Below are 24938 nucleotides of genomic sequence, written 5' to 3'. Positions count from 1 at the left end.
GGATGACGGGGAAATCAATCACAAAGCGAGCGCAACTTTGAAGCGTCGTCTCTTTGCCTTTTTTCAAAGAGACGACGTGGCGTCAGCTCCGGAAAACTGCCGTGTATTAATAGAAAATGAGCAAGAAGAAAAGTCTCAAAACAAGAGACTTGTTCTGATTTATGATGAGCCGCAGCCTTCCGGGCGGTGGAAAAATCCACTGTGAGCAAATCAGGAAACACCTCTTCATTTAGTAGCCACGGTCCTGAAGTGGTAGAACAGAAGCAATGCGATGTTTGGCAGAATAAAATTCAGATAACAGATTAATCGGTGGATTCAAAAAATATATACATGGACTGAAGAAAATACCTCAATTGAATATGAATTACAAGCAGAAGATTTGACTGTTTTACAATACTTAGTGCTCAAGGATATGTTTACCTTTTTGAGAGAGAGCATAATCAGCAAAGATTGGGGGATTTTTGTGAATGCTTGAAAGTTATCAATATGCTTGCCTTATTTTGGAATGAGTTTGACAATGTGTTTAAATGCTAAAAAAATTGAAGGAAGCATACATTTTGAAAAAAATATGCTGATAAATCTGCTAAATGTAGTCAATTTTAAAAGCACTAATAGCAGCCAATTGGGTCACGCTTTTATAGCCCTGAAAAAATGCACAAAAAAGGGCTACTTAAAAATGACAAATTCACTGGGGTGTGGAAGATGAACCATGGAAGAACGGAGGTTCAGTAAATTACATTTCTGGCTCAACTGTTCGAAATAATCTGTTGTGCTTTTCCCATTAAATTATCTTCTCGAAACAAGTCAAGTCTGATGAGTCGCAAACTCCTCGATATTCCACCTATATTAAAAAAAAAAAAAAGGTGCTACGTAAGCGGCCAAGATGCCCTCAAAAGCCCAAAGCTGAATCTTTGCTTCATACATAAGCTCATGCCTTGCGCCACAATCCATCCCCGAGGACACACACACGCACACCCCCACCCACACACACACTGCAGCTGTGTCAGGTCGCATTAGCTTTGTGTACGATGACGCCGAGACCAACTTAAGGTTGCAGGTTTGCGATACGCCGCAGCAAAAATTCAACAGTAGATTCCGAACACCGCATCACATTCACGCTCAGTGGAATGATGGGAAAAAAAATGGCGCATTCTTTTAAAAAACTGCAGAGTGTCAGAGTTCTTCCAACAACACTTGACTAACATTTCATGATAAGACCAGAGGAAGAATTAAAGTGCTGCCTTCACTGACAAGGTTAACCATTTCATTTTGGGTTTTGTGTTACGAGCAAAAATTTGACTTCTGAATGAGCTTCAGAGACTTCACGGGATGGCAACGACAACTTTAACAACATCACTTTATGTAGTAAAAGTTCCTCTACCTGTTGTTTTTTTCTCTCACATTTCTTTTTGTACAGACAGGCACAACGTCTTGTCCGTTGATTCTCTCAAAGCATTCCTTGTTGCATTTTGTCTCCTCCTAAATTGTTATCGCAAAGCCTCGATTTGGACGTGAACATTCCTTGCACGCAACTCAGCAGTATGTACTTTAGCTCTGACGGTAACTTGTATTATTAGTCACACTTCATCACTGTCGCGGCTTTATTGCGCTATGTGTAATTATGCGCATGCCGCCAAGGTAAATTAAGGATGTAATTAAATAGCAGGAGGCCAGAAATGGGGCCGTAACCGTAGCAACAAGCATCCGACGGCCCACAGTGCGTCGCAGTTAAAACTTTTGAACTACTACAAGTCTGGATTATGCATATCAAATATTCATTAGATTTTAATGCTTCATTGTTGAATTCATTTAGAAATTCAGAGTGTGGACTTTGAAAAGACTAATGAAATTGATGCACATATGCTCGCGCTTAATTTTTTAATCCAACATTAATAGCAACACACACTTGTCATTTGAGTAGAAAAGTGAGATAAAAGTCGCCACCGCGGAGGGGACAAAGACTCAAAGACTAAATCTCAACATTTAGTTGATGTTCAAAGGGAAGTCAACGCCAACATTTTCTTGACAAGAATATGTTCTATGCATATCGGCTCGTCGAATCGACATTGTGATGACCGTTGATGGCAAGGAGACATGTTTTTTGTCGAAATAAGCGTGACGTGAAAGAAGCAATTGGGCTGCAACGAACAACTATTTTGATGGTCTATTAATCTCTCTGTTACTTTTCATGTAAATTGAATGGCCTAAAAATTGTTTAAAAAAACATTTGATATGCATGATAAGTAAGGCTGATGTCGTTTTAACTGTAATTTATATTGAAAAAAAACTATTATTAACGTGCTTTTTTTGGTATCAATTTAGGAAAAGTTGGAGATGATTTCTTGTCGCTCGGAAAAAACCAGGGAGGATATTTAAATGACGTCTTAAAGGTTAACAACATTTCAGCGCCGTTTAATTAAAGCTCGTTAATAAAATAGGAGAGTCGATCACCCTTTTTATTTGCATGCCAGTATAATTACAAAGGTTGAATATTTGACACCCGTGTGTCTTTCTTCAATCTTTCCTGAGCTAAACATGGCAGCTAATCACATGAATATGGACATGAACTCAGATGAGGACCCCCGAGAGGGCCCTGAAACGCTCCCCGGGTCATCCTTGTCCGTTTTATGAGCGCTCGGCTCAGCTCCCAGAAAACGCACCAGACTGGAGAAAAATTGTTGACAGTGGTCGAAATCTCGTTGCCCCGAGCAACCGCAGGGGGTGGGGGCAGGAAAGTGTCACCGTGTACCCCTTGCCGTGCGTGTGAAGCACTCAGATGGCTGATCACTCCTACTTTCAAGTCTCCGAAGGACTTTTTATCAACTCAAGCACTCATCGCTGCGATATGCCGTTACGAAGGAAGCGCCGACGATTTGGTGGAACATTAAGGACAGCGAGTGTGCAATTTCAAGTTAGATTAAAGTTGCAACAAGCGAGGCCTTCCTGTGACAGTTTTTTTCATAGCAAAAGCTTGGACGGATCATCAAAGTCTGACGCCAGGCTCGGCCCACTTTAGCTGGTGTGGATCAGAAAAAAAAAAAAAAAAGTTTGACAATTTAGTGGCGTCCCCCTGTTGGGGATTCTTGCTACCAAACGAAGGTCATCAGGGCAAATTCTCGGGCCCGTACAGGATCCAAGCGAGCCCATATTTCAAACCCAAAATGGTTGTTTCAAACTAAAATGTTCAAGCTCAGGCATGGGGCTTTTTTTGCATCATATTATTTATATGTTTGATGAAATTAAAAAAACTAGCATGCTAACTTGCTAGCACGTCTGTTTCCTATCGAGGTTCGTTTGAATTTGCTAGCGAAGGCTGCTCCAAACCAAAATGACTGACTTCAGGCAAGTCTTGATACTTTTTCATGCATGTCGTTGTGATTGACGCCCACGTTTGTTTTGATTGGTGGGCTGATTTTTTTTCGACCCAACATTCCAAGACGAATACTTGAAACGATGATCAAACTTTTCCGAAGACAAAACAACAAAAAAAAAGCTGCTTCAAACCAAAATGTCTGACTTCCCGTTCAAGTTCAATTTTTCACGCATCTCGTAATCGTTTTTGATTGGTGAAACTAGTTTGCAAAAATTTGGTGCGTTTTCAGCTATAAAGGTGCTGATTTGTCAGGAGAAGCATAAAATCCAAGGATTCCAAAATCATGCAATAAAATAATTCAAAAGTAGCAGGTAGATTTGAGAAAGGCCTCGCAATCGCTGTTGAAGCTGAAACTTGAATTACTTTTTCTTGAAAATCTGCCCGAAGCACCTGCGGGACCAAACTAGCGGAAAACCACATTCACACATGACAGGAGCTGGTGAGTATTTAATCAGATTTTTTTTTTTTTTTTATGGTGATGAGACGAGTCCAGCTGGTTGGAGTCGGGAGCTATTCCTCATCTCATTTTACCTCGTTTGGCCGCAACCTTCATCGAAACAACTCGAGGCCAAACAGTGATTAAAACAGACACGCGCCGTTGCATTGAGAAGATTAAAAGCAAAAACAAATTTGCAAAGTTTACAAAGCTAATAAGCCGAGCAGTAATCAAGGCCTGAGTTTTAAACGGTGCCAAGGACCACTCGGAATCCTCGTTTATTATTCGTCGGATTAATTAATAGCCATGTCAGGGAGTCTCGTCATGACTGAAAACATTTGTTGGACAGTTTGGTGTGTTTTTTTTTTTTTTTGCTCATTTCTTTAAAGGGTCACTAAAAACTCACCTGTCAGAGATGAACAAACAACAAAAATTAATTTGTAGTCAATAAATAAATGAATAATCACTTTCGGAAGAGGGCGACTGCTGAGCACATCCGCCTCACAGTGCAGAGGTCGAGGGTTCTCATCCACTACCACCAGGTTAAAAACAAAAAATGGATCTTTGACGTCTTGAGCCGTCAATGGTAGTAAATGAGTTAACGGGACACTCTAAATTGGCCCCCAGGTGTGAGCGCGAGCGGTTGTTTATCTTAGTGTGCCCCGCGATTGGTCGGCAACCAGTTCAGGGTGTACCCCGCCTACTGCCCGAAGACAGCCGGGATCGGCTCCAGCACGCCCGCGACCCCCGTGAGGAGAAGCGGCTCAGATAAACGGATGTCATTGGCATTGGATCATTGCCGACACCACACTTGAGGAAGCAAAGCCATCTAAGCACGGTGTCAAAGTTGGAGGATATCTTCGAGGATTTGGGAAGTTACAAAAGCCCCGGAGCAGTTCCACATCGACACGTATTTCGGTGGCCTGAGGGCAGATAAACAGCCTCCGGGACATGAACGATGCATCAACAGGAAGCGGGTAATTTGGGTTGGAAGGAGACAATTTGGAGGAATTCCACGACTCAAACGGACTCAAGCAAAAGGGCGCCGATCCAAAGCAGCTGCGAGATAGCCAAGCTTTTCTGCCTTCGCCATCTGATGTAGGCGGAGCATAGCATCATAGGTTGGTGATCACTTGGAGCATTTGGAAAGGACGGGAAAAAAAAGTTCGACACCGACAACAGCTTGACTGATTGGGACCGAATTAGGTGGGCTTTTTTTATCATAAAAGCGAAGACAAAAAAAAAAATCTCCAACACTCATGCATGAACGGAACATTTGGGTTAGAAGCAGCCATTTTGCACGTATTCCAGGGCTCGTACTAAAGAATTCTTGCAGATAAGCCCCGAACGGGAAGAAGAGCAACATGAAATTGAAATTTCCAAGCACTTTTGCCGACACCGCCTAATGCGGACAGCATATGCTGCCCAAGTTTTGATCATCTTAATAATTCCCCATAAAAAGCGGGGGTGCGAGGGCGCGATCGTCACCTCTTGTAGCTTTTAGTGACGTCTGCTATTATTCAGGGTCTGGTTCCGCTTTCTTAAGTCGGGCCACGACTAAATTGGAGCACTCGCGTGACCCAATAAGCTGCATTCCTTTCTAATTTGTGCGTGTTGTCCGCGTCTTAAGGAAATCAGCGCGTGGTGCGAACAAACAAGTGTGCGCAGTTCATCCAGACCCTCACAAACACACACGCACGCAAAAAAAAAAAAAACGCTTTAAGTGGAATTCCATGGTAACTAAGCAACAACCTTCTTGCCACCACGTCAAGGTCCAAATATTTAGGTCTTTTTTTTTTTCCTTCAGCGTTTCATGAACCGCCACGTCTAAGAATAGATGTTCCGAAAAGATTGCAATAAAATATCGTGGCTATAACACCACCTGCTTCGTGACTTTATCTGTCCACGTTGACTTTTCAACATGAGAATGTCGCGCAGGAATACCTCCTCCTCAGCGGAGGTGGAGGACGCGAGACATGTGACTTAAATCAAGCCTCCAGTTTTCGAATTGGGACTTGCTCGACTGAAACAAACCTGAAAGACTCATATTAACTTTGCGTTAATTGCCTCGACTCGGCTTTTAATTAAAACGCTTGTTCACTGTTGGAAATCCAAATATTTTCCGCCTCTCTTTTTGTCTTTGAAAGAAAATTATGCAAAACGCCCACACAGGGACGGCCTGCACTTTGGCCCGCCACCCGCGGCTTTCGCATCAATGACAGCTCAAGACTCAGACGATCGTCGGCACTTATGACATTCTCACATCAAATGAGATTTGACTCGCAGAGAATAAACAGGAAGCCAAAAACCGGTTCCGGTACCGCTGCTTGGATTTATTGAAAGATTCAGCCGCCATTTTCACTCTTTGTCACAACCTGCGAGGCATGTCCATCGTGCGAAGACCGCCAAAGACTCGAAGCAAGCCATACCCGGAAAGACATACAGTAGAATCGTTTAAACCTAAACGTTTAACATCGTGTATAAGTTCAAAAATGCTTCCCACAATGCACTTTGACACCATTTGCCACCTTTTCTTCGTCTTTCTCACATTTGGTTGAAAAGTTCATACGTTGCCGCCTTCCAAAAAAGCAGATTTGGACAAAGCCAAATGCAGATCGAAGACGGCCAAAGCAAGCATTTCTCAATCCTGCCATGCAAAGCAACCCTGCAAGAAGGCTCACTGTCAACACGCTCACAGCGAGCCCAGGAAGCAAAGCGTTCATTATTTATCGAGCTGCAAAGTACCAATGCGAAAAACAAACTGGGGGGGAAAAAAAGCTTGAGAAAGGACCGCAAAGCGAAATGCGGCTTTTTGATCCCAAAGCTCATCATTCAGCAATTAGAGAGGGCGGTGGGGAACGTTTGTTTTCTCGGAGCAGGTAATTAAAGTTTTAAACACAAGCAGGGCCAACCCGAGAAAGTGGAAGATTAGCACAAGCAATTTGCTGGGAGAACAGCGGAGTAAGAAGCTTACCTGCGAGGCCTCGGCTGAGCTGCCAGCAGCAAAGACCATGTGACCTGCAGGGAAAGACCACAGTTGACATTTGGAGACAGAATTTGGGCATGTTGAATAGGGTTGAGTAGCCATTCAAATTTACAAAATAGATTCGATTCAATACGCAAGGGCCCGATTCGATTTTCGATTCACGATGATTGATTTTCGATTCAATCAAGGATTTAACGCAGACGTTCGCAGAAGAACCCCTGATGAAGATGAGCGGCTCGGATTGATGGATGAATATTAAACTAGGCAGGCGTGTTAATCATAAGATGATGCAGGAAGAAAAAAAAAAAGACTTTTTTTTCAACCATGTTTGATGACATACCAGGAAAAAATGAGAATCTTTGAAAATTCAACCCCTGAAACCTGTTTTGATTTTGTAACATGAAATTTGGTAGGCGTGTCTATCATGAGAAGACCCACAAAAACATTTCGAGAACTCCTACAGGAAGGCGGCCATTTGCTTTGAAGCAACCATTTTTGAGTCATTTTTTTGTATGATTGGTACCAAATTTGAAACACGTATACGTAGATCATAAATTAGGTTGTGAAAGGTTTCTTTCCATCTTTGTGGATCTAAAAGACCACAAAGTAAGTCCTTCAAACGAGCCACTTTGGGAGCGCTTCGTCCGCATTGTCATCCATCACAATTGATAATTGGACCGCCATGATCGGTTTCTTTCCAATCACGCCGTCATCGATCCTGAGAACCAGATCCTCCTCATGGAGGAATTCCCAGGAATCAATATGGTTAAAAAAAAAAAAACACTAGGCGCGCTGGAGTCACACAGCCGGTTATTAAATCAGATTCAATGCCAACAGCGGTTCGCCAGAATGGTGACCTCTATTAGACGTCCACGCTGAGAAAGTAAAAAAAGTGCCGCGTTTGCCATTAGAGGACAACTCGGTGGTGTTGATGAAGACATAAAACCAGCAGTTCTCCAAGAACGAGCCTGCAGACGTTCATTATGCAGCCGTGCCGTTCGTAATAAAAACGTCTCATAAGAATATACATATTTCCCTGCCAGGCCCGGCTTTTATAGCGTGCGGCGGCTTGGTCAGATTGGACTCCTCGCGCCGAGGAGGGAATCTCGTCTATTTTTCAGAGGCCCCATTTGACTTCAAAAGACACTTTGGGTGAGCGCTTAGACCTGAGGTGAAGCCACTGGTTCAGACAGAGAGAAACGCCGACTGGAATTACCACATGGGGCGAGTTGTGCTCAAAGGGCAGAACAACACGCATACAGCTTTAAGAAGCCAAGATCTGACTCAAGGGAAAGGCACCATCAAAGCCCCTTTCACCCACATGTGAATAAAAATTAAAAAAAATAAAAACGTCAGCAATCTTACTCTCTGCTCTGTGGACAATTCAAACGGGAGTTTAGTTGGGACCTTCTCTGCCTATTCTTCTTGCTCCGAATTACACCGTAGTTACATGCAGAAGAGCTCTGTGCTGCCACCTGGCAAGCTGTGGCACAGCGTGGTACTGCACTCCAGGAACACAACTTAAATTATTGGAGAAGTGTGGTTTGTAAGGTGCAACAAAAGAATTTTGATTCACAATTCAAATCAAACAAATATTCAATAAAATGAAATTCAGACTTGCCTTTAGATGGTAAAAACCTATTACATTTTTTTTTTTTTTTTTTAAATCTGCTGGGAGGGCGAGCAATCGCAATGTTGTGTCCCAAAGTTTACTGTCATTCTTCTTGAATAACAGTTGATCCTCTTTACTTCAATGCTCCATCCTTTCAGACTGCACGTAGGAACGAACCAAGGACACAAATGTTTGGCTGTGCTAAGATTTCAGCTCTGCAAATGGAAGAACCGTAAAAATCACTTTTGCAGTCCAAAATGTCACAGTTGGAACGTGGCCAGGATGTTTGCTCCTGCTGCTTTTAATACTGTTCTCAGTGTTTGCCGTCTCAAGCGCACATCAGGGAGGACATGGATTTTTTTTTTTTTTTAAACACTTGACAGCGGCAGATCTGGCCCAACTGGACACATACACATACACTGACCTCTCGCAGCTCGCCGCCATTTATATTCCACACAGGCAAAGATGCCCTGAACCCACTGGAACACGTCGGTGGCAAACAAACGAGCTTTTTGGCACAAGCACGAGGCGCCGTCATGTCCCGCAGTCACGTGGCCGCCCGTATTGTGCAAATGGAGTGTGGAGTGGGTTCATTAAGGCGACAGGCAATTTCTGCTTATTAAATCAAACCGGAGCGAGACGTGTGCCAGGAGACTTAATATGGACGAAAGCAGCATCTCCCCAACCTTTATTAAGCCAAGGAGCATATTTTAAATGAGCAAAAAGCCACGGCACAAAACCAAATCAAAATGTCATGAAAAGTATCGACGATGATTCACCTATTTGCAGATTTTTTTTTGGAGGACCCAAGCCTCCATTATTCAATTAAAATACTCCACTATTTACAGCTGTTGTGCTTAGGCCATAACCATGTCTAATCTAAAATTACAGTGGTGCTTTGAGATACGAGTGCGCTTACTTGAGAATTTTTATGAATATAAATGCAACAAGCTGTGTGCTATTTTTGTGTGCACCACCAATTTGAAATGATGCCTCTTTTTTCTTTTAATAAAAGGAAAGAAAATAATTTTTTGCTCTGATTCATTCATAACAGGCGGTCCTTGGGTTACAAACGTGTTACAATTCTACGTTGGCAAACGTAACCCAAAATTCCACATAAATCGGAATTAATGCTTTAAAACTGCCTAAATCCCGAAATAAGTATTTGATGTTTGTTGGTGTCTCACTTTTCTCCAACCTTTTCGTTATTATCAAGCTTCATTTCCATCAAAATGGCTTATTTTTTTCTGATTTTTTTCCATGGTTGAGTAAGTTCATGTGAGACGATGCCATGTCATCATTATTATTTCAGCATATCTCGACTTTGTGTGACATTTTTGTTTGCTGGGAGAAATTTGCAAATGTAAAATGTGTGCCTTGACTCAATAAAAGTTGAGAGAACATCGGCATAGTGGGCTGCCGATGCATTCAGAGCACAATCAATCACAGTTGCAGCCGCGCAAGATGTGTATGCACTTCAATATGGCACACACACACACAAACGCGGGATATGATTTGAAACATATTACATTTTTCAGGATTTTGTTTCCCTAAAACTAATGAAATCTGCGCCTCTATGCATTCCAGCATACCTATCCATGTTGTATCAGATGTTCAAGGTTCTGTAAAGCGCTTTGTTGTAGCTACAGCTAGAGCTGCTCGGTTATGAAAAAAATATTAAATCAAGATTATTTTAATAATTCTTTGGGGAACAAAACAAAACAAAATTGCATAAATATTAACAATATTCCAACAAAATATATTTATTTTTGTCATAAAATAAAAAAAATTTGTAAATGTCTAAATTCAAATATGGTTTCCTTGTATAAGGAAACAGCACATTGGACTTTACTTGCTATACAGCGACATTATGAATATTTTCGGGATAAAAAGCTATCTTGAAATACAATAAAATACGACTTTATTTATATAGCGCATTTCACAATGCCATCATTTTTTTCTGACAGGTAAGGAACTAACTTCATAGCCCCAAAAAATAAATTAACTAAATAAATAAAATGATCCTTGAGGAAGTAGAAACTACAAGCTTTTTAAAAGTCAAAGGTCATCGGACAAATATTTACAGATACCTGAACCAAACTACTTGAGTAAAACAACGAAGTATTCATACTCCGTTACTTGCCACCGACTGTTCTCTCGGGGGTTTTGTGTTTGTTTTTTTTTGATGATACGGGATTTACCCGGCAAACTTTTTCGGCAAGTTGTCAGTGGTCACTTGTGGAAACACTTACGTGGAAGCGTCACGACTTTTTTGCGTGGTTAAAAAAAAAAAAACAACAGCAAAGCATTGTTACAAAAAGAAGTGAAGGAGGCCACTCACCGAGAGAGAGCAACAGCAAGCCCGCGACGTGCCACTGTCGGTCCCGAAGCATTGTTGTCTCGGTTCGCCGAAGCCCGGTGACACCGGCCCCGGCTCCACGCGGGCAGCTCGGCGTGTGGGGGGCTATCTAAACACGGCCAGAAGGCACATACGACGCGACGTTGGAGCTCCGAGCACTTTGACGGGCAAACGTGGGAGTGAAGTGAGGAGACGAGAGAGGAGAGTGAGAGTGAGAGAGCGAGCTTTTGCTCAGCTTGTTCTCTTCTCTCGTGGTGGGAGGCGGCATCGTCACTTGACGAGTGCGGCTCAGTGGCGTCCTCTGGCAGGCCAGTACTGATACTGCACCCGATGGGAGCCACATTTGGGCCGGTCGCCGATTCATCGGGATGATTAAATTCAGCGCGATATTTTTTTTTTCAATTTCGTTTTTAGTAATTAATTTTTTCTTAGAGTTTTTGTCAAAGGCATAAAAGAATTTCACTAAAGAGGAAATAGTTTAGTTTATGCCCTCCATGTGTCATTGTGGGCTGAAAGATTAAAAAAAAAAAAAGAAAAAAATATTGTATCGGGTCGTTCGTTGGCCTGCGCCTGGTGATGACGTCACGCTTTATAATATATATTTTTTGTGCTGTCAAGTGATTACATTTTTTAACTCATTAATCGCATTCTGTAATCACGATTAATCACAGTTTTCGAATACAACTTTTATGCAGCTTGTCACAGGTATTTACTGGAATAATATATTGTAATTTATGTAAAAATCACTAAATATTTTGCATATTTTATTTCAACGACTGAATACTTTTCTTTGATCCTTGATACGATCTAAAATTAGTCATCTTTACAAGCCTTTCTCCAAACTTCTTCAGTCCATTTAGTTGTGCCCACAAGCGCCACACTCCAGCAGTGTTGCTTTGCAAGGCCCCGTGGTGACAGTGGTTCGGATTAATGTCATTTCAGTTTATTTCAATGGGGAAGAAGATATTAAGGCACCTGTGCATGTTTATTATTATTATCCTTATTATTGTGATTTACAATAGTGTGAAACTGCACTGCATCATACTGAGAGCTGAAAATTTCGGTTCCCCGACAGTTCCAGTCATAAATCTTATCAATTTGAGTCAGAGACTGAAATGCTAAATGCAAAGCTCAAGGGAACCAATCGAGGGACGGTTGCTATAAGTTACCATCACAGAAAATAAATACACAAAATAAACCGGGCCCTGTCGTAATGAGATATACGGTGTTTACATTAGGATGCATGACTTTCCAAAAGAGGAGGCGGCGGGGGAGCAAAGTGAGGAGTCAAGGTGAGGAAGATAAAGTGGCGCATTTTAAGGATCTCTGCAGGAATAATGCAGCCTATCGCGCTTCACTGGCGTTGTACACAGTGGACTGTGCAAAATGCAATTTTGCACGCATTCCCCGTGATGCAACACACTCTTGTTTGCACATTTAATCGCACTGTTTTTCCTCTGCATATGCATCGCTTCCTTCAGCCTCACTGAAGGAATTACACGTTTTTTTATTTATTTTTTTGTTTCTTTGCATTCTCATTCGGTCGGGGATGCTTCCTGAAAGAGGAGCTTTGGAAGCTTGCACATGGCAGCCTGGCCTAAAGTGCCTCTGGGGAAACATTAAAAATAGTTGAGACGTTTGCTTAACTAAAGTAGAATACTATTTTCTTATTTTTTTATGCAGAGAAAGACAGAAGAATGATGATGGTGGATTTTTATTTATATTTTTTTTAAAGGTCCAACTTGACAGCAAGCATCAGGAGAGGTTTCAGACTGGAATAGCTGCTTTAATAATGATAATAATAATAATATTCCCTTTATTAGTCCCACAATGGGGAAATTCGAGATTCAAACCCAAGCCTCCTGGGGAGACTGGGTCCTGAACGCGGCGCCTTCGACCACTCGGCCATCCTGGCAGCCACCACTTGGGCATCCCTTAGAGCGCCTTGTTGTCATGAGAGCGCCGTGAGTGCTCACGTTATTCAGAGATCCTTTTTTTTTTTGCCTATGAATTAAATGTACCGGATTTTAGGTGGTCACCTAGAGTCAGAATTGCCCTTAGATTAAAATGATAGAACATTTCAAAACATGTAAGAAAGGTATTCAAATAGGCGTCTGGCTCAAAGGCGATTTGCAAAGTACAAAAAAAATAATAAAAAATCAAAATCACTTCGAGCTAATCCACTAAAAGAGAAAGAAAAACTACTATACAGCCGTTTTTAATGGAGAGCTGTAAAACAAACCAAGAGCCATGCACTTTTTTTTTTTAAGAATCTTGGCTTACTCTTTCTTAAAGTGCACTTTTCCCTCTTCCAAGTGATCTGAAGATTTTTAGGTTTATTGAAACCCAACTGCAGCTTTTTGCAGCCAATGGCCACTCACATGTTGACGCTTCTCTTTTCCAATCCATGGTGGCGGCGCATGAAGGCATAAAAAGCGCCAATTAAATATGGCTTCATTGACCTGCAGCGGTTGAGGAGCCTCGCAGGAGTTTGGGAGTTGTTTACAGACACTCAAGGAGAAACATGTAGGCAGGCGGTGGAGTTGGTGTTAGCTGCAAGTGTGGACTGCACTTCAGCGTGCCATACGTGGAGTTTTTTTTGGTTTTTTTTACCACAGGGCCCTCTGAGGGGCTCATCAAAATCGCGACGCGCAACCTTCAGAATACTTTCCGCCTTGAGATGCACGTCGTTTGTGTGCATGAGCTAACATATGAATAGTCCATTCGCTACACAGAAGCATGTTAGTTTTCAGAAGGAGGTGATGCTCAATAAAATAAAATAAACTTAAATTAAATTAAATTATTCTGGTGAAGATTAACATCTGGTGGAACTCGGTAGCACCCCCGAAGGTTTTAAAAAAAAATCCAGACCCGAAATCCAGCCAGTTTCATCGAGCAACATGAAATTTGGTAGGCATGTTTATTATGAGAGACCCACAAAAAAAAAAGTTTAAAACTCAAATCCCTTCCTATTTACCATCTTCCGTCTGTCTTGTATTTGTGCTCCAAGTTTGGTAAATTCTCCAAATTCTCCAGCCATCGCTAAAGCAGTATCCAGGACACGCTTTATCCACTCTAACCACTTTTGAAAGGTTACACCATCTTATTATTACCCAATAAAGTCGCATCAGTTTGCGATGGCCTTTTCCCCCTCCAGATGCTGCAGCCAATAAAAAAGGCGCACACACATCATCGCAGTCACTGCCCTAAACGATCACAAAAAAGGACAGCGGACAAGATTACTTGCAAAAAAAAAAAAGAAGAAAGCAGGAACAGTAATTAGATGATTTCATTAGTCCTAAAGGGCATTCTTGGAACTACTCTAGTTGTCGTTGAGACGAATGGCGATTGTCTATTTGGTACGGTGCAGTCGTTTAAAACCTTTGGTACGAGGAAAGGATTGGTGAATTTTTTTGGACGGAAAACTCAACATTTATTTTAAGACAGCATGTGCTGACACCGACTCTGGTACCACTTTGCATAAGCCACAAATGTGCTCCACAGTATATTTTGGGGCAAACGGGACGGCGTGGGTGCAGGGAACACAGTTGAAACACAGTGAGCAAAAAGTGCAGAAAATGATCCTGCAACCAGGAGATCACACCTCTGGGACAATGCTGGCCAGTTCTGCGGCACAATAAAAGTTGGCCTTATCAAAAAAAAAAGATGGATGAGTTTTCCTCATTTGCATATTCCAAACCGTAATCTTCCCGTTAAAGCTGCCACCAGGCCACCGTGCATGTTCACTTCAGTTTCGAAGGAAAGAAAACATTGTCCTCATTTTGCCGATTCAGTCCAGTTCATTTCTATTAAGATCTCATTGCAAGTACGTTTAAAGGTGCAGGGTTCAATTCCGGCTCCGCCCTTCCTGTGTGGAGTTTGCATGTTCGCTCCGTGCCTGCGTGGGTTTTCTCCGGGTACTCCGGTTTCCTCCCACATTCCAAAAACATGTGTGTCAGGTTGATTGGCAGTTTTAAATTGTCCCTAAGTGCGTTTGGTCGTTCGTCTTTGTGTGTCCTGCGAATGGCCCGGGGTGTCCGGCGGAGTCGTTATCATAAAACGATACCAGCTTCTCATCACGGGGTCCCATTTTCCACGATAAGCGCCCTGACGCCATCCTTTTTTCCGCTCCAAATGGGCCTCTTTGGGCTTGGCGTGTCACCCTCAGCTGTAATGAAAGGCATCACGAGAAGCCGCCTTATTGGATGGCGCAGTGTGCGGCGGGGATTCGCTTTCCCTCTCAAGTGCGCTGCAATCGATTGCAAAGCCATAAAAGGAGGTTCACCTTGACAGAAAGGCGTCACGTCAAAAGCGCAGGGTTGAAGTCAAAGTCGACTCCGTGTTGCACGGGAGCCTCGATCTGACCAATTGATATTCTGGCTGCAGAAATAATGGAGAAGAGATTAGTTTATTATTTTTTTAAATGCTGTGCTCGTGAGTTCATATTTTTATATTGTTTTATCCAAATTCAAAACAAGAACAGTGGAATCATAAGAACAGTCATCTGAAACAGACGTCAGCGTGTCGAGCTAATAATTTCATTTCCATTTGCACTGTTTTATACTGACTTTTTAATATCAAACTTAGATTTTATAACAGTTTTTTCCGAAAATGAAAGTATTCCAAATGTAATGTTATTTTTACTTTGACTATTTTCACACATAGTGACATATTACATGAGTTTAATTTTCATTTCATTTTAAAATTTATATATATTTGTAATATTTATCTTTTCATGTCCTTTTGATTTCATTTTAATGAATTGATTTAAAACTGAACCATCCCGGTGCAGCAAGAAAGACAAAACAAACTCACATAAAAATGTTGAGTTTATTTACACTCGACGCAGGGTGGCAGAGGGAGCCAATTTGTCTCCTTGAAATCAATCACACGCAAATCATTTATGAGTCACAATAAAAATTTCAGTGCAGAAATAAAAAGGCGGCAATATTTGAAGTAATAAACGCTGGATGTTTGTTGGTAGCCTGCAAGAATGAGGAGCGACTCTACTATAGCCACCGTCACCACTAAGCAGCAAGCCGTAGGTTGCATACCAATTAATACGTGCCCCCGCGCCCCAAACAGTACAGTTTATAAAATTAAATAGTATGAACATAATTAAACAATGTAAAGTATTAAACAGTTTGTGTTTTATTATTTACTGCTACAATCTGTGTTTTTACCTGAGCCGTTTGGCACTATGATGTCATTTCCAGGCGACAGCAAGTGTCAAAATGGTCGCTCGCGATGGATAAAAACGGGTGGATTTTGATGCTTAATTCATGTCCGACAAATGCAATATTCATCAGAAAATTTGGGACTTGAATTCCAATTTTTTTTTTTTTTTAAAAAAGGGGGAAGACAATCAAGGCTGAAGAATACATACATTTTATTAAATCTTAACTTTTTTCGAGCTTTTTAACTTTTCCTAACTTTATTCCGATAGTGTCACACCACATTTCTTGAATCTATGTGCCTTCATTCTCCTAAGAAAACTACTTTTTTTTCTTGAAAAACTACCACTTCATTATTGTAAAATTGCTTAAATACTCCGAAAAAAACATTTTGTATTAAAGTCTTCCAAAAGGGAAAAAAATGCAACTGTATTCTCAAACTATAACATTTACAACAAAGATACAATTTGCCTGATTAGATTAGAATTTATTTTATACAACTTTGATAATCACACTTACCGTCCAACTATATCTTATGTTAGCGACACATCGCTCCAAACCACAAGCTGAATAATGAACGTAAAATTGCTACATTGATCGTTCTCGAACATCGTCATTCCAAAGTGAGCACAATTTTGATCCGGCTTACTTTGCCACGATGAGACACTTCCCTTTCCTGAGAAATCAATCTTCTAATCCTCGAACCTGGGTACTGTCCTGTGAAATTGAAGAAATGACTGATTCAAATTGATAAAACATCTTATATTGTAAAGTCTGAAAGTCTTAGCGTTACTGGCAAGCATTTCTTGGACAAAACACTTGACATCAATGGATTCCTTTTGTAAAACAAGATCCAAAACATTCAAAAATGAATCACAGGATTGTCATTAAAAAAGAAACACCTTGAAAGCCTCTTTCATCTTCTGGAGGCACACAAGCGTGATGTCGTCATTGATCTTTTAGTGTGGAGAGAGATTTAAAAAAAAAAAAAAAAAAAAGTCATGAAATGACATTGGACAGGCGCAAGGTATTGTATCCATGGTGTGTGTTGAATTTTAAGTCATGTGGCGATATGCTTGAGCAGCTCAGCGACTCGGTTTACTTGCAGCCATGTGAAGGATCGACCATAATAAACACACGGTTTTCTATATTGCATGTCATAAAGACTACAGAACACCAAGGGTGCTAATTTTTGTAGACAGGCACGTCTACGCTCAGCATAAGAACAGGCATTTTCATTTTGGTGCTGGGATGGAACTACGGCGTTCATTTACTACACACCTTTGGTGATACAAAGTAGACTACAATGTAGACCAGATAAAGTTGCGGCATGGGTGGATTTGATCGAGGTCCAGGCAGAAATCTTTCTGTGCTCCGCCGATGTGTGTGGTGCATGTCATCGTAATTCATTCAAAAATATGACAACAGTGTTTCACATTGGGACATACCGAAACTTCTTGAACTATCAAACTACTGAATGTTCAGAAAAAAAGAGACAGAGGAAAAAATGTTGCTTGAACCTTGTGTGGATGAATGAATCTCTTTCAAGCTCTGCATATGTACAAAAATTTCAGGACTAATCCTGATCATGGAACAGATTAAATTGAACGTAATGCTGAATAATTACTACAAACGATAATGGCAAAAATTCCCTCCTTTAGCTGATTGGGATACTGCTCGCTTTCTGTACAGAATAGGGTAGAGAGAACTTTGTATACATTTCAAAATGACCAAAACACAAACCAAAGCATGGAAACACAAAAAAGTAGGGAAGTGGAACAAAAAGAGGTCAACGTGTTGCTCCGTTTAGTCGTCGCAACAGCAAGGCATTCGCATGATTCTTTGACTGTAACAAAGCAGTCAGGAAAAAAAGAAAATGTGCAACTATGTATATTAAATTATGTGGGGATAATTTTGAAAATGAAGGGGAAATTGAAAAATTGGACTTCTGTAAATGTATGTAGTGGATATAGGGGGCGCCACATCAAATCTTGCAAAGGGCGCCACATTGGCAAGCGCCATGCTGTCACGGTTCCTTAGCAACCGTCCACTAATCAATAGCAGGCTCCAATTGATCCCTGATAAAAATAAATAAAAGTAAAAAAACACTTATTAAGGACGTCTTAATAATGTTACTTTGAGGTTGTGGCAATATCTAAACATTGGGAAACTGTGTTCTCACTGGAGCACAGCAGAAAATATTACCAATCATCCTTGCAGTTGAGACTGTCGGTGGCGTAACAGAAGGGAAATCCTGGTCACGACTCGTGAGTGACACCTTGAGGCCAACATGAGCACTTTGAAGGGAAGGTTCCAAATCAATACCGTGGTGGGGATCTTTTTCCACAGAAAGGTTGATATTTCGAAGAGTCACCTTAACCTCTCTTCAGTAGACGTTCAAGCGCTTACCTCGAGAATGAGAGCAACGATCGATGGTGGCGTTGAGCAGATCCTGAGTGAAACATCCGCAAACGTCCCGCATGAACGCCGTCATTATTGGGAATACTGCGAGAATGAAAAGGTTGTGCCCGGTTATTGAGACTCTCACAACCATGTACAGAATAAGGTTACTATAGTTAAGGAAAACTAATTAAATCAAACCAAAACGAACGTCGCGGTACAAGTTTTCAGAGTTTCGTCACGTGACATTCACGAACAGAGCCGTGATTAGCTGTTACCTAAGCAACTCTGATGTCATTTTCAGTCGACAGCAAGTGGCAAAATGGCTGCCCACTGAGATGGGTAAGAATGGGTGGATTTTTCTGTTAATTCATTGTCCACAGATGCAATATTAATTAGAATGCCGTGTTTTGACGAGTGGGAGCGTTTAGAAAATATTATCAAGAAAGTTTTTGAGTTGACTTCCCCTTTAAATTATTTTTTATAATACATATTTAATAAATGGATTTTTTTTACATATTTTTCAGATCCTTTTGAATTGGTTTTCTTTGTTGTTGTGGTTGTTTTTTTTTTACATAAAAAAAGAGTCGCATATATTTTTTTCTTCCTGATTTTATACTTTTATTTACCCTAAAACATTTTTAGACTTTAAAAAAAGCTGATATTTTTCAAATAGGACCGTGTTTATTTTCAAGCTCAATAAAACAAAAATGTCAATGTTTCTTGATGTTATCATTTATGTTCATACGAAAAACATTATTGATTTAAAGGGATATTGTTGGGTCATATTTACAATAATTGAATTTCTTAACGTATACTATAATTTCATATTTCTGTCTAGTTAACATTCACGTGTTTTCTAAAAAATGAATCCGAAGTTCCTCGCCAGTTACCTTCTCTGAGTCTGTACTTGAGTTGCTTTGGTCACTGAATACTTACTCAAGTAAATATGCGGAGGACGACTTTTTTCTTCTACTTGAGTTACATGATTCTAAAGTCAGGCTCCTCTCACTGGAGTCCAATTTGTTTGTTTCTTTTTTTCTTCCAAGTAACGTTGCTGGAGGGAGCGGCACTGTATTTATCATTCAAGTTTAGCGCCACGGCGTCCTGCTCCAGACAAGCAGCCAACCGTCCCGCGGGTGCAAGTGGCCGCTTGCCCAATTAGACACTCGCGGGGGGCTCGGCGGCAGCCAATGTCCGCCGGCTGCAGGGCTGCCGACAATCAGGATAAACACGCGAGCATCATCATCATCATCATCATCAGTGCGCACTCACATCGTGCTTTTTGTCCCATTGTCTGAGACGACACGCACACTCGAGGTAAGCCTGTGCTTGTCACGAACTTGTTGGATGTGTTTGTGGAACGTGGAGCGCAGCCTTTACGGTGGAGCGTGTTGTCCGTGCCCGTGTGTGAGTGTCTATGTGTGGGGGGGGAAAGGGTGAACTTACTTGAATGACAGCGATGGGGAAGGATGCTAGCATAGTAAGACACGCGAGTCTGTCGAACGGGTTTGAGTTGACGAATTTTGTGAGGGGGGCGAAAAATGCATAAAGGTGGAGTCCATTTACACACGCGGCGTGGGGTGACGGGTGACTCCTCCCAATGTCAACACGCACTCACGCCGTGGGTCAGCCTAACGTCCGCAGTTGAGTCAACGGAACGCTAACCTTCGAGCGCTAGCCCGCTACGTTAGCCTAGCCTAGGCTCCGTTAGCCTAGCCTAGGCTCCGTTAGCCTAGCCTCGCTTCATCGTAGCGCGCTAGAAAGGCTAAGACCTAAGACAGAACGTAGCACTTATAAAAAATAATACCATTCTCACCTCCATCTTCATCTCATCTATTATACATTTTTCCAAGCGTGCCACCGGTTTTTGACGAGCGAGGAGTTCATGCGGCCTACTAGCTCTCGGGCCCCACTCAGCCATTTGTATTGGTGAGCTCGGTGTGCTAATAGCGCGGCTAACAAGCTGGAAGGACACAAAGCGAGTGGTAAGGGCGGAGCGAACGCTAATGTATTCATTGACAACTTTCACCTGATAGTAAAATAGCACCCTTGCATGTTAATATTAGTGTGGTTCCTTGAAAGCACGGGGTTGCTTTTAATTATCATATAATGCAGCATCATGGTGCTCGTTATGTACAAAAGCTCATCAGTCATTGACCCAGACACCCTCCTTTCCCTTACTCCTCCCTCCAGCCCCATTAAACAATAGACAAAGGCAGCCCCCAGTCAGACATGGCTGTCATTTGCATATTGCCTGTGCTTCTCTAGTGCCATGTATTTTCTTTCTTTCTTTATTTAATTTATTAATAAATCTCGTGTGTGTTCAGCATAAGACAAAATGGGGAAGGATCCAAAGAAGCCGCGGGGCAAAATGTCCTCTTATGCCTACTTTGTGCAAACGTGCCGAGAGGAGCACAAGAAGAAGCATCCCGAGGCCAGCGTCAACTTCGCAGAGTTCTCCAAGAAATGCTCCGAGCGATGGAAGGTAAGGGATGACCGTTTCTCAAAGGGCTTTTTAGTTCAGGTCTGATGGGGTTAGTGGTTGCCCAATTACCTGCTCTTACAGAGACAAACCAGCGCTAAATGTTTTTAATTTACCACAGCTTTTTTCATACGCATTTATTATATTAAATACACAATGGCAAGTGAACTGTATTGGAATTTTAAGTGGATACTTCACCACCAACAAACATTACAAGAACCTGCGAGGAGGAGTTCCTCTTTGAGTAGTTTCTTTTCCTAATGAAGCCACAAGGCGCTTCCTCTAGAAAGGAATTCTTGAGAGATTGTATGACTTCCATACGCATTAAAAAAAAAGCCCTGCTTTATCTTATATATTTTTATTTTTTGTTTTAGACAATGTCCCCAAAGGAGAAAGGCAAATTTGAAGACATGGCCAAGCAGGACAAAGTGCGCTATGAGGCTGAGATGAAGAACTACATCCCCCCCAAGGGACAGAAGATGAAGCGCTTCAAGGACCCCAACGCCCCCAAGAGACCACCGTGAGTACACTTTGAATTGCCATCCGAATGTTCTTTGTGCTCGTTGGGTTTACGTCACACTAGGGAGAAGCGTTGGATACAATTTGGAATTAGAGGGTGATGGCAGGCAAATGAACAATCAATTATTTTCATTGTATTACTTTTTAGATTTCAGTTATTTTTTTATTATTCTGTTAAAATATTTTTGTATTATTGAATTATTTATGAATGTTAGAAATCTTTTTCCATTACACTAACTATTCTCTTATTTATCTAATTTATATATTTTATTATTGTTGTATTGCACTGGAGAGGGGAGCTCTCTAATCTCGTTGCACACTTGAGTACAATGACAATAAAGGGGATTCTGATTCTGAAATTGTAATATATTGTATCTTATTTTTTTATTTTATTCTGTTTTTTTTTTTTGTTTTTTTAACTTTACTGGACATTTCCATTAGTGTATTTTATTATATCATTCATTCTCTTTTTATATTATTTGCGCTACATATTTTTATGTCTAGACGACACATCTGCCAGTCACAGCCGATTAGTGCGCACCCATTTTTGCGGCAGTCACTTTCAGACTTGGCTGATTCGAGCAAATCATTAAACTGATGTGCGCCGCCGCCGCCAACAGGTCAGCGTTCTTCCTGTTCTGCGGCGACTTCCGCCCAAAGGTGAAAGGCGAGCACCCGGGCCTGTCCATTGGCGACACGGCCAAGAAACTGGGAGAGATGTGGAACGGCTCGTCCATGGAGGACAAGCAGCCCTACGAAAAGAAGGCGGCCAAGCTGAAGGAGAAGTACGACAAGGTAATGTCACGTTCCTGGTGCGAACGCTGCGTCTCGCTCACCTCACTGCAAACAAAACACAACGCAATATGGGCACTGACACATTGATGAAACATTTTAATACAGTTTAACAACATTGTCCAATTTCTTCTTCTCTTTCAGACAGGCAAGCTAGCCCTTAAATTGACCAAAAAAAATAAAAGCCCTCACAATGTTGACATACTTGATGCTAACATTAGCGCAGGTGTCTATGCTTGCTGCAGCGAGGTGCCAAGCCCCGCTGCCAATACTGACGACCTGCGTGTTAACATCCGCACTATAAAGTTGTATAATTAACTACAGATGTCACAAAAGGGCAGAGAAGCTTTACTTTTGCCAAAACGATGCTCTTCAACTCGCTTCAACAGTTCTTTGGCACCACGATGTCTTAAGGCAGTGGCAACGCATTATGTTTGCCTTTAAAAAAAAAAATGCCGTAAGAGTTATAACCGCCACCAACTGATTTTTAAGTGTGGCTCAAGTATAAGCCAAAATATCAATGTCACGCCATTAGTTTAGCTCTGAATGACCTTTTTGGAAAATTTTCAGGCGGCTTTTTTTTTTTTTTTTAAATAGATCACATAATTAGTAGTGAATTTTAAAATTATTCGTCTTGAGAGTAATTTTTTTTTAATAGCTACTGTACTTCATAGAAAATGTTTTGTAATGAATTCATGCAAACAATTTTAAATCGTGTTGCCGTAGGATATTGTGGCCTATCGCACGAAGGGCAAAGTGGATTCCAGCTCAGCCGCGGCGGCGGACGATGACGAGGAGGAAGACGAGGAAGAGGAGGCAGACGACGACGAAGACGAGGAGGACGATGACGATGAGTAGGCAAGGGAGCTGGGGAGGGAGAAAGTGGGGGAGGGACCTGAATTTTGTCGATGCCATATAACCAACCTCAATGTACTCAAGCCGCCATGTTGACGTCCAGATGGAACATGTGTATATTTAATGTTTTTAAGATGTACTGTACAGTGTTGAGGAAAAAAAACAAAAAAAAAAAAACAAACTCCACATATCTTCCCTTTTGGGGACTTTTCTTGTGCTCGTTTTTCTCCCCTGCCAGCAGGACAGTATTAAGTCACTCTAGTTGTTCCCTTTTGCTTGGAAATGAGATTTCCCAGTTTTGATTGTATGGTATTGTTTTTATTTTGAAAAGTCTTCTTTTCCATGTGCCATCCTCCTTGTAATTTTTATTTAGTTTGAATACCACTCGGATATCAACAAAGTGCAGCTGTCGACATTCAAGAATGTCCTATCGTAAAATAAATGTTTTTCTGTTGTTTTTTTTTAAGTCGTCATTCTTTTGCTCGCTCTGCTAGCCTGTACTTGGAGCAGTATACAACATTTCAATTCTTACTCATGTCACAGTAGTGAGGGGAAAAAATGAGACTGCTGCAAATTTCAGTCATTTTGCCATTTGTTGGTCTGTTTGGGTCAAATGAACATTCCATTAACTATTGATGATATACAAATCTTATCATTTGGAGCACTTTAATGCAGACAATGAAAAAGTTTTTTTTTTTTTTTAGGTTTTATTTTCCACGCAGGTTTATAAATCTTCAACAAAGGTCTTGTTTGAGGGGGAAAAAAACAACACATGAACACTGTGGTTAAAATTAAACAAAAGTGTATCCCCCCCAAAAAATAAAAATCCCAATTTGCGTCTTGAAAATCACCTTGCAACAAGGGAAAAAAAAAAGTGACCAGTCTAACATTAGATGTAAGATAACTCTTACTTTCCCACTGCTCAGATACTCAAACCAAATACCACAAATTATAAATCAAAACAGCAAGTGGCCCGATAATGAGGGGAGAAAATGCAACTATCTGGCCAAGTAACGTATTGACGCAGCGTTTGAGCATTTCTGCTCGCTGAGCAGGCCTATGATCCAAATATTGTATTTCATGGAAAATCGCGTGTGACGTTAAGGAATTTCAAGCAAACGCTCAGGGAAAATGTGGACAAAAATACAAAAGCAAAATAATATTCTACATCAGCTACCTGGGGGAAATTTTTAATTGTATGTTGCTTTATTTTTAGCAATTGGGCAGGAAAAAGCGGCCTGGAAATTGCAACCAACAAGGCCAGTAGAATAAAATACAGATGCAGTTCTTAAGAATATGTGCCTGGCTGAACAGCTTTTTAACCCCACCTAAAAAGAAATTTCATGGAATGTTGAGGAAACTGTGATTGGCTTGCAACCAATTCACGGTGGACCCCGCCTTCTGTCCGAAGACAGCTGGGATCGGCTCCAGCACGCCCGCGAACCTCGTGGGGAGAAGCGTTTTAAATAAGGAAAATGAGGGATATTTTTAGCGACTGGGGAGAAAATTGTTGAATGGCCAACGTTCGGCCAAATGGCTATGCTGCTGCCGTCATCCAATTGTGAAACTTCCTCTTGAGATTCTCCTTGATCTCCTGCATTTTGAAGCAGTCGATGAGCGGATTGACGGCGGCGGGCAACAGGCTGTACACCATGATCACCACGATGCGCACCGACTCGGTGACGTGGAAGCCCTGCTCGTTGGCCATGTACACGAAGCAGCGAGGCATGTAGTAGAGGCCCGTGATCAGCAGTTGCGGCGAACACGTCGACAGCACCTTGCCGCGACTCTCGCCGCCGTACTTCTTGGCCACCGTGGCGATGACGGCGCAATAGGAGAAGATGATGAAGGAGAGCGGGCAGAGGAGGCTGAACATGGCCAGGGGGAAGGCCAACAAATTCGCTTGGGCGGAAGAGTTGCAAAAATGTAGACAATAAGTTAAGATGG

At 41.5% G+C, this 24938-nt stretch overlaps 3 protein-coding genes and 1 long non-coding RNA gene across 9 annotated transcripts in view; 1 reads left to right on the top strand and 3 right to left on the bottom strand.

The window, feature by feature from the left end:
* Window positions 1-11084, bottom strand: part of b3glcta (beta 3-glucosyltransferase a) — a 36456-nt gene extending 25372 nt beyond the window's left edge. For 2 of the 3 annotated variants that reach the window (XR_015844306.1, XR_015844305.1), the window contains exons 1-2: window positions 10749-11084; window positions 6784-6827 (exon numbers count right to left, since the gene is read on the bottom strand). Coding sequence is in view for 1 of the 3 variants with exons in the window: in XM_088301484.1 (XP_088157610.1) it covers window positions 6784-6827; window positions 10749-10800 (96 nt within the window). In the remaining 2 variants the exon portion in view is untranslated. The remainder of the gene's footprint in view (window positions 1-6783; window positions 6828-10748) is intronic. The other variant, XM_088301484.1, reaches the window with a different exon arrangement.
* Window positions 11085-15086: 4002 nt separating this feature from the next.
* Window positions 15087-20307, bottom strand: LOC148333021 (uncharacterized). Of its 3 annotated transcripts, XR_015844188.1 has the most exons (5): window positions 20160-20307; window positions 18350-18445; window positions 18146-18237; window positions 16590-16657; window positions 15087-15146 (listed from the first exon to the last, which is right to left on the bottom strand). It is a non-coding gene; the product is annotated as an uncharacterized LOC148333021 (long non-coding RNA). The 3 variants fall into 3 exon arrangements; XR_015844187.1 differs by lacking the exon at window positions 18146-18237; XR_015844186.1 differs by lacking the exon at window positions 15087-15146 and having other exon boundaries at window positions 15727-16657.
* On the top strand, window positions 19434-23446 carry hmgb1b (high mobility group box 1b). Of its 2 annotated transcripts, none has more exons than XM_088299771.1 (5): window positions 19434-19660; window positions 20671-20828; window positions 21200-21345; window positions 21965-22139; window positions 22863-23446. In XM_088299771.1, exons 2-5 carry the CDS (start codon window positions 20682-20684, stop codon window positions 22992-22994), a joined length of 600 nt encoding a protein of 199 aa, XP_088155897.1. In that variant the 5' UTR covers window positions 19434-19660; window positions 20671-20681; the 3' UTR covers window positions 22995-23446. The 2 variants fall into 2 exon arrangements, with proteins under 2 accessions (XP_088155897.1, XP_088155898.1); XM_088299772.1 differs by lacking the exon at window positions 19434-19660 and adding an exon at window positions 19929-20328.
* On the bottom strand, window positions 23066-24889 carry LOC148333019 (olfactory receptor 52L1-like). Its single transcript, XM_088299773.1, has one exon. It carries the CDS (start codon window positions 24865-24867, stop codon window positions 24529-24531), a length of 339 nt encoding a protein of 112 aa, XP_088155899.1. The 5' UTR covers window positions 24868-24889; the 3' UTR covers window positions 23066-24528.
* Window positions 24890-24938: the final 49 nt, after the last annotated feature.

Source organism: Idiotropiscis lumnitzeri, chromosome 7 (assembly GCF_059441095.1).
Source record: "Idiotropiscis lumnitzeri isolate Australia: NSW breed Sydney's pygmy pipehorse chromosome 7, RoL_Ilum_1.0, whole genome shotgun sequence".
Taxonomy (NCBI): Eukaryota; Metazoa; Chordata; class Actinopteri; order Syngnathiformes; family Syngnathidae; genus Idiotropiscis; species Idiotropiscis lumnitzeri.
Note: the sequence above shows the minus strand (reverse complement) of the source record. Positions and strands in the feature narration are given on the sequence as shown.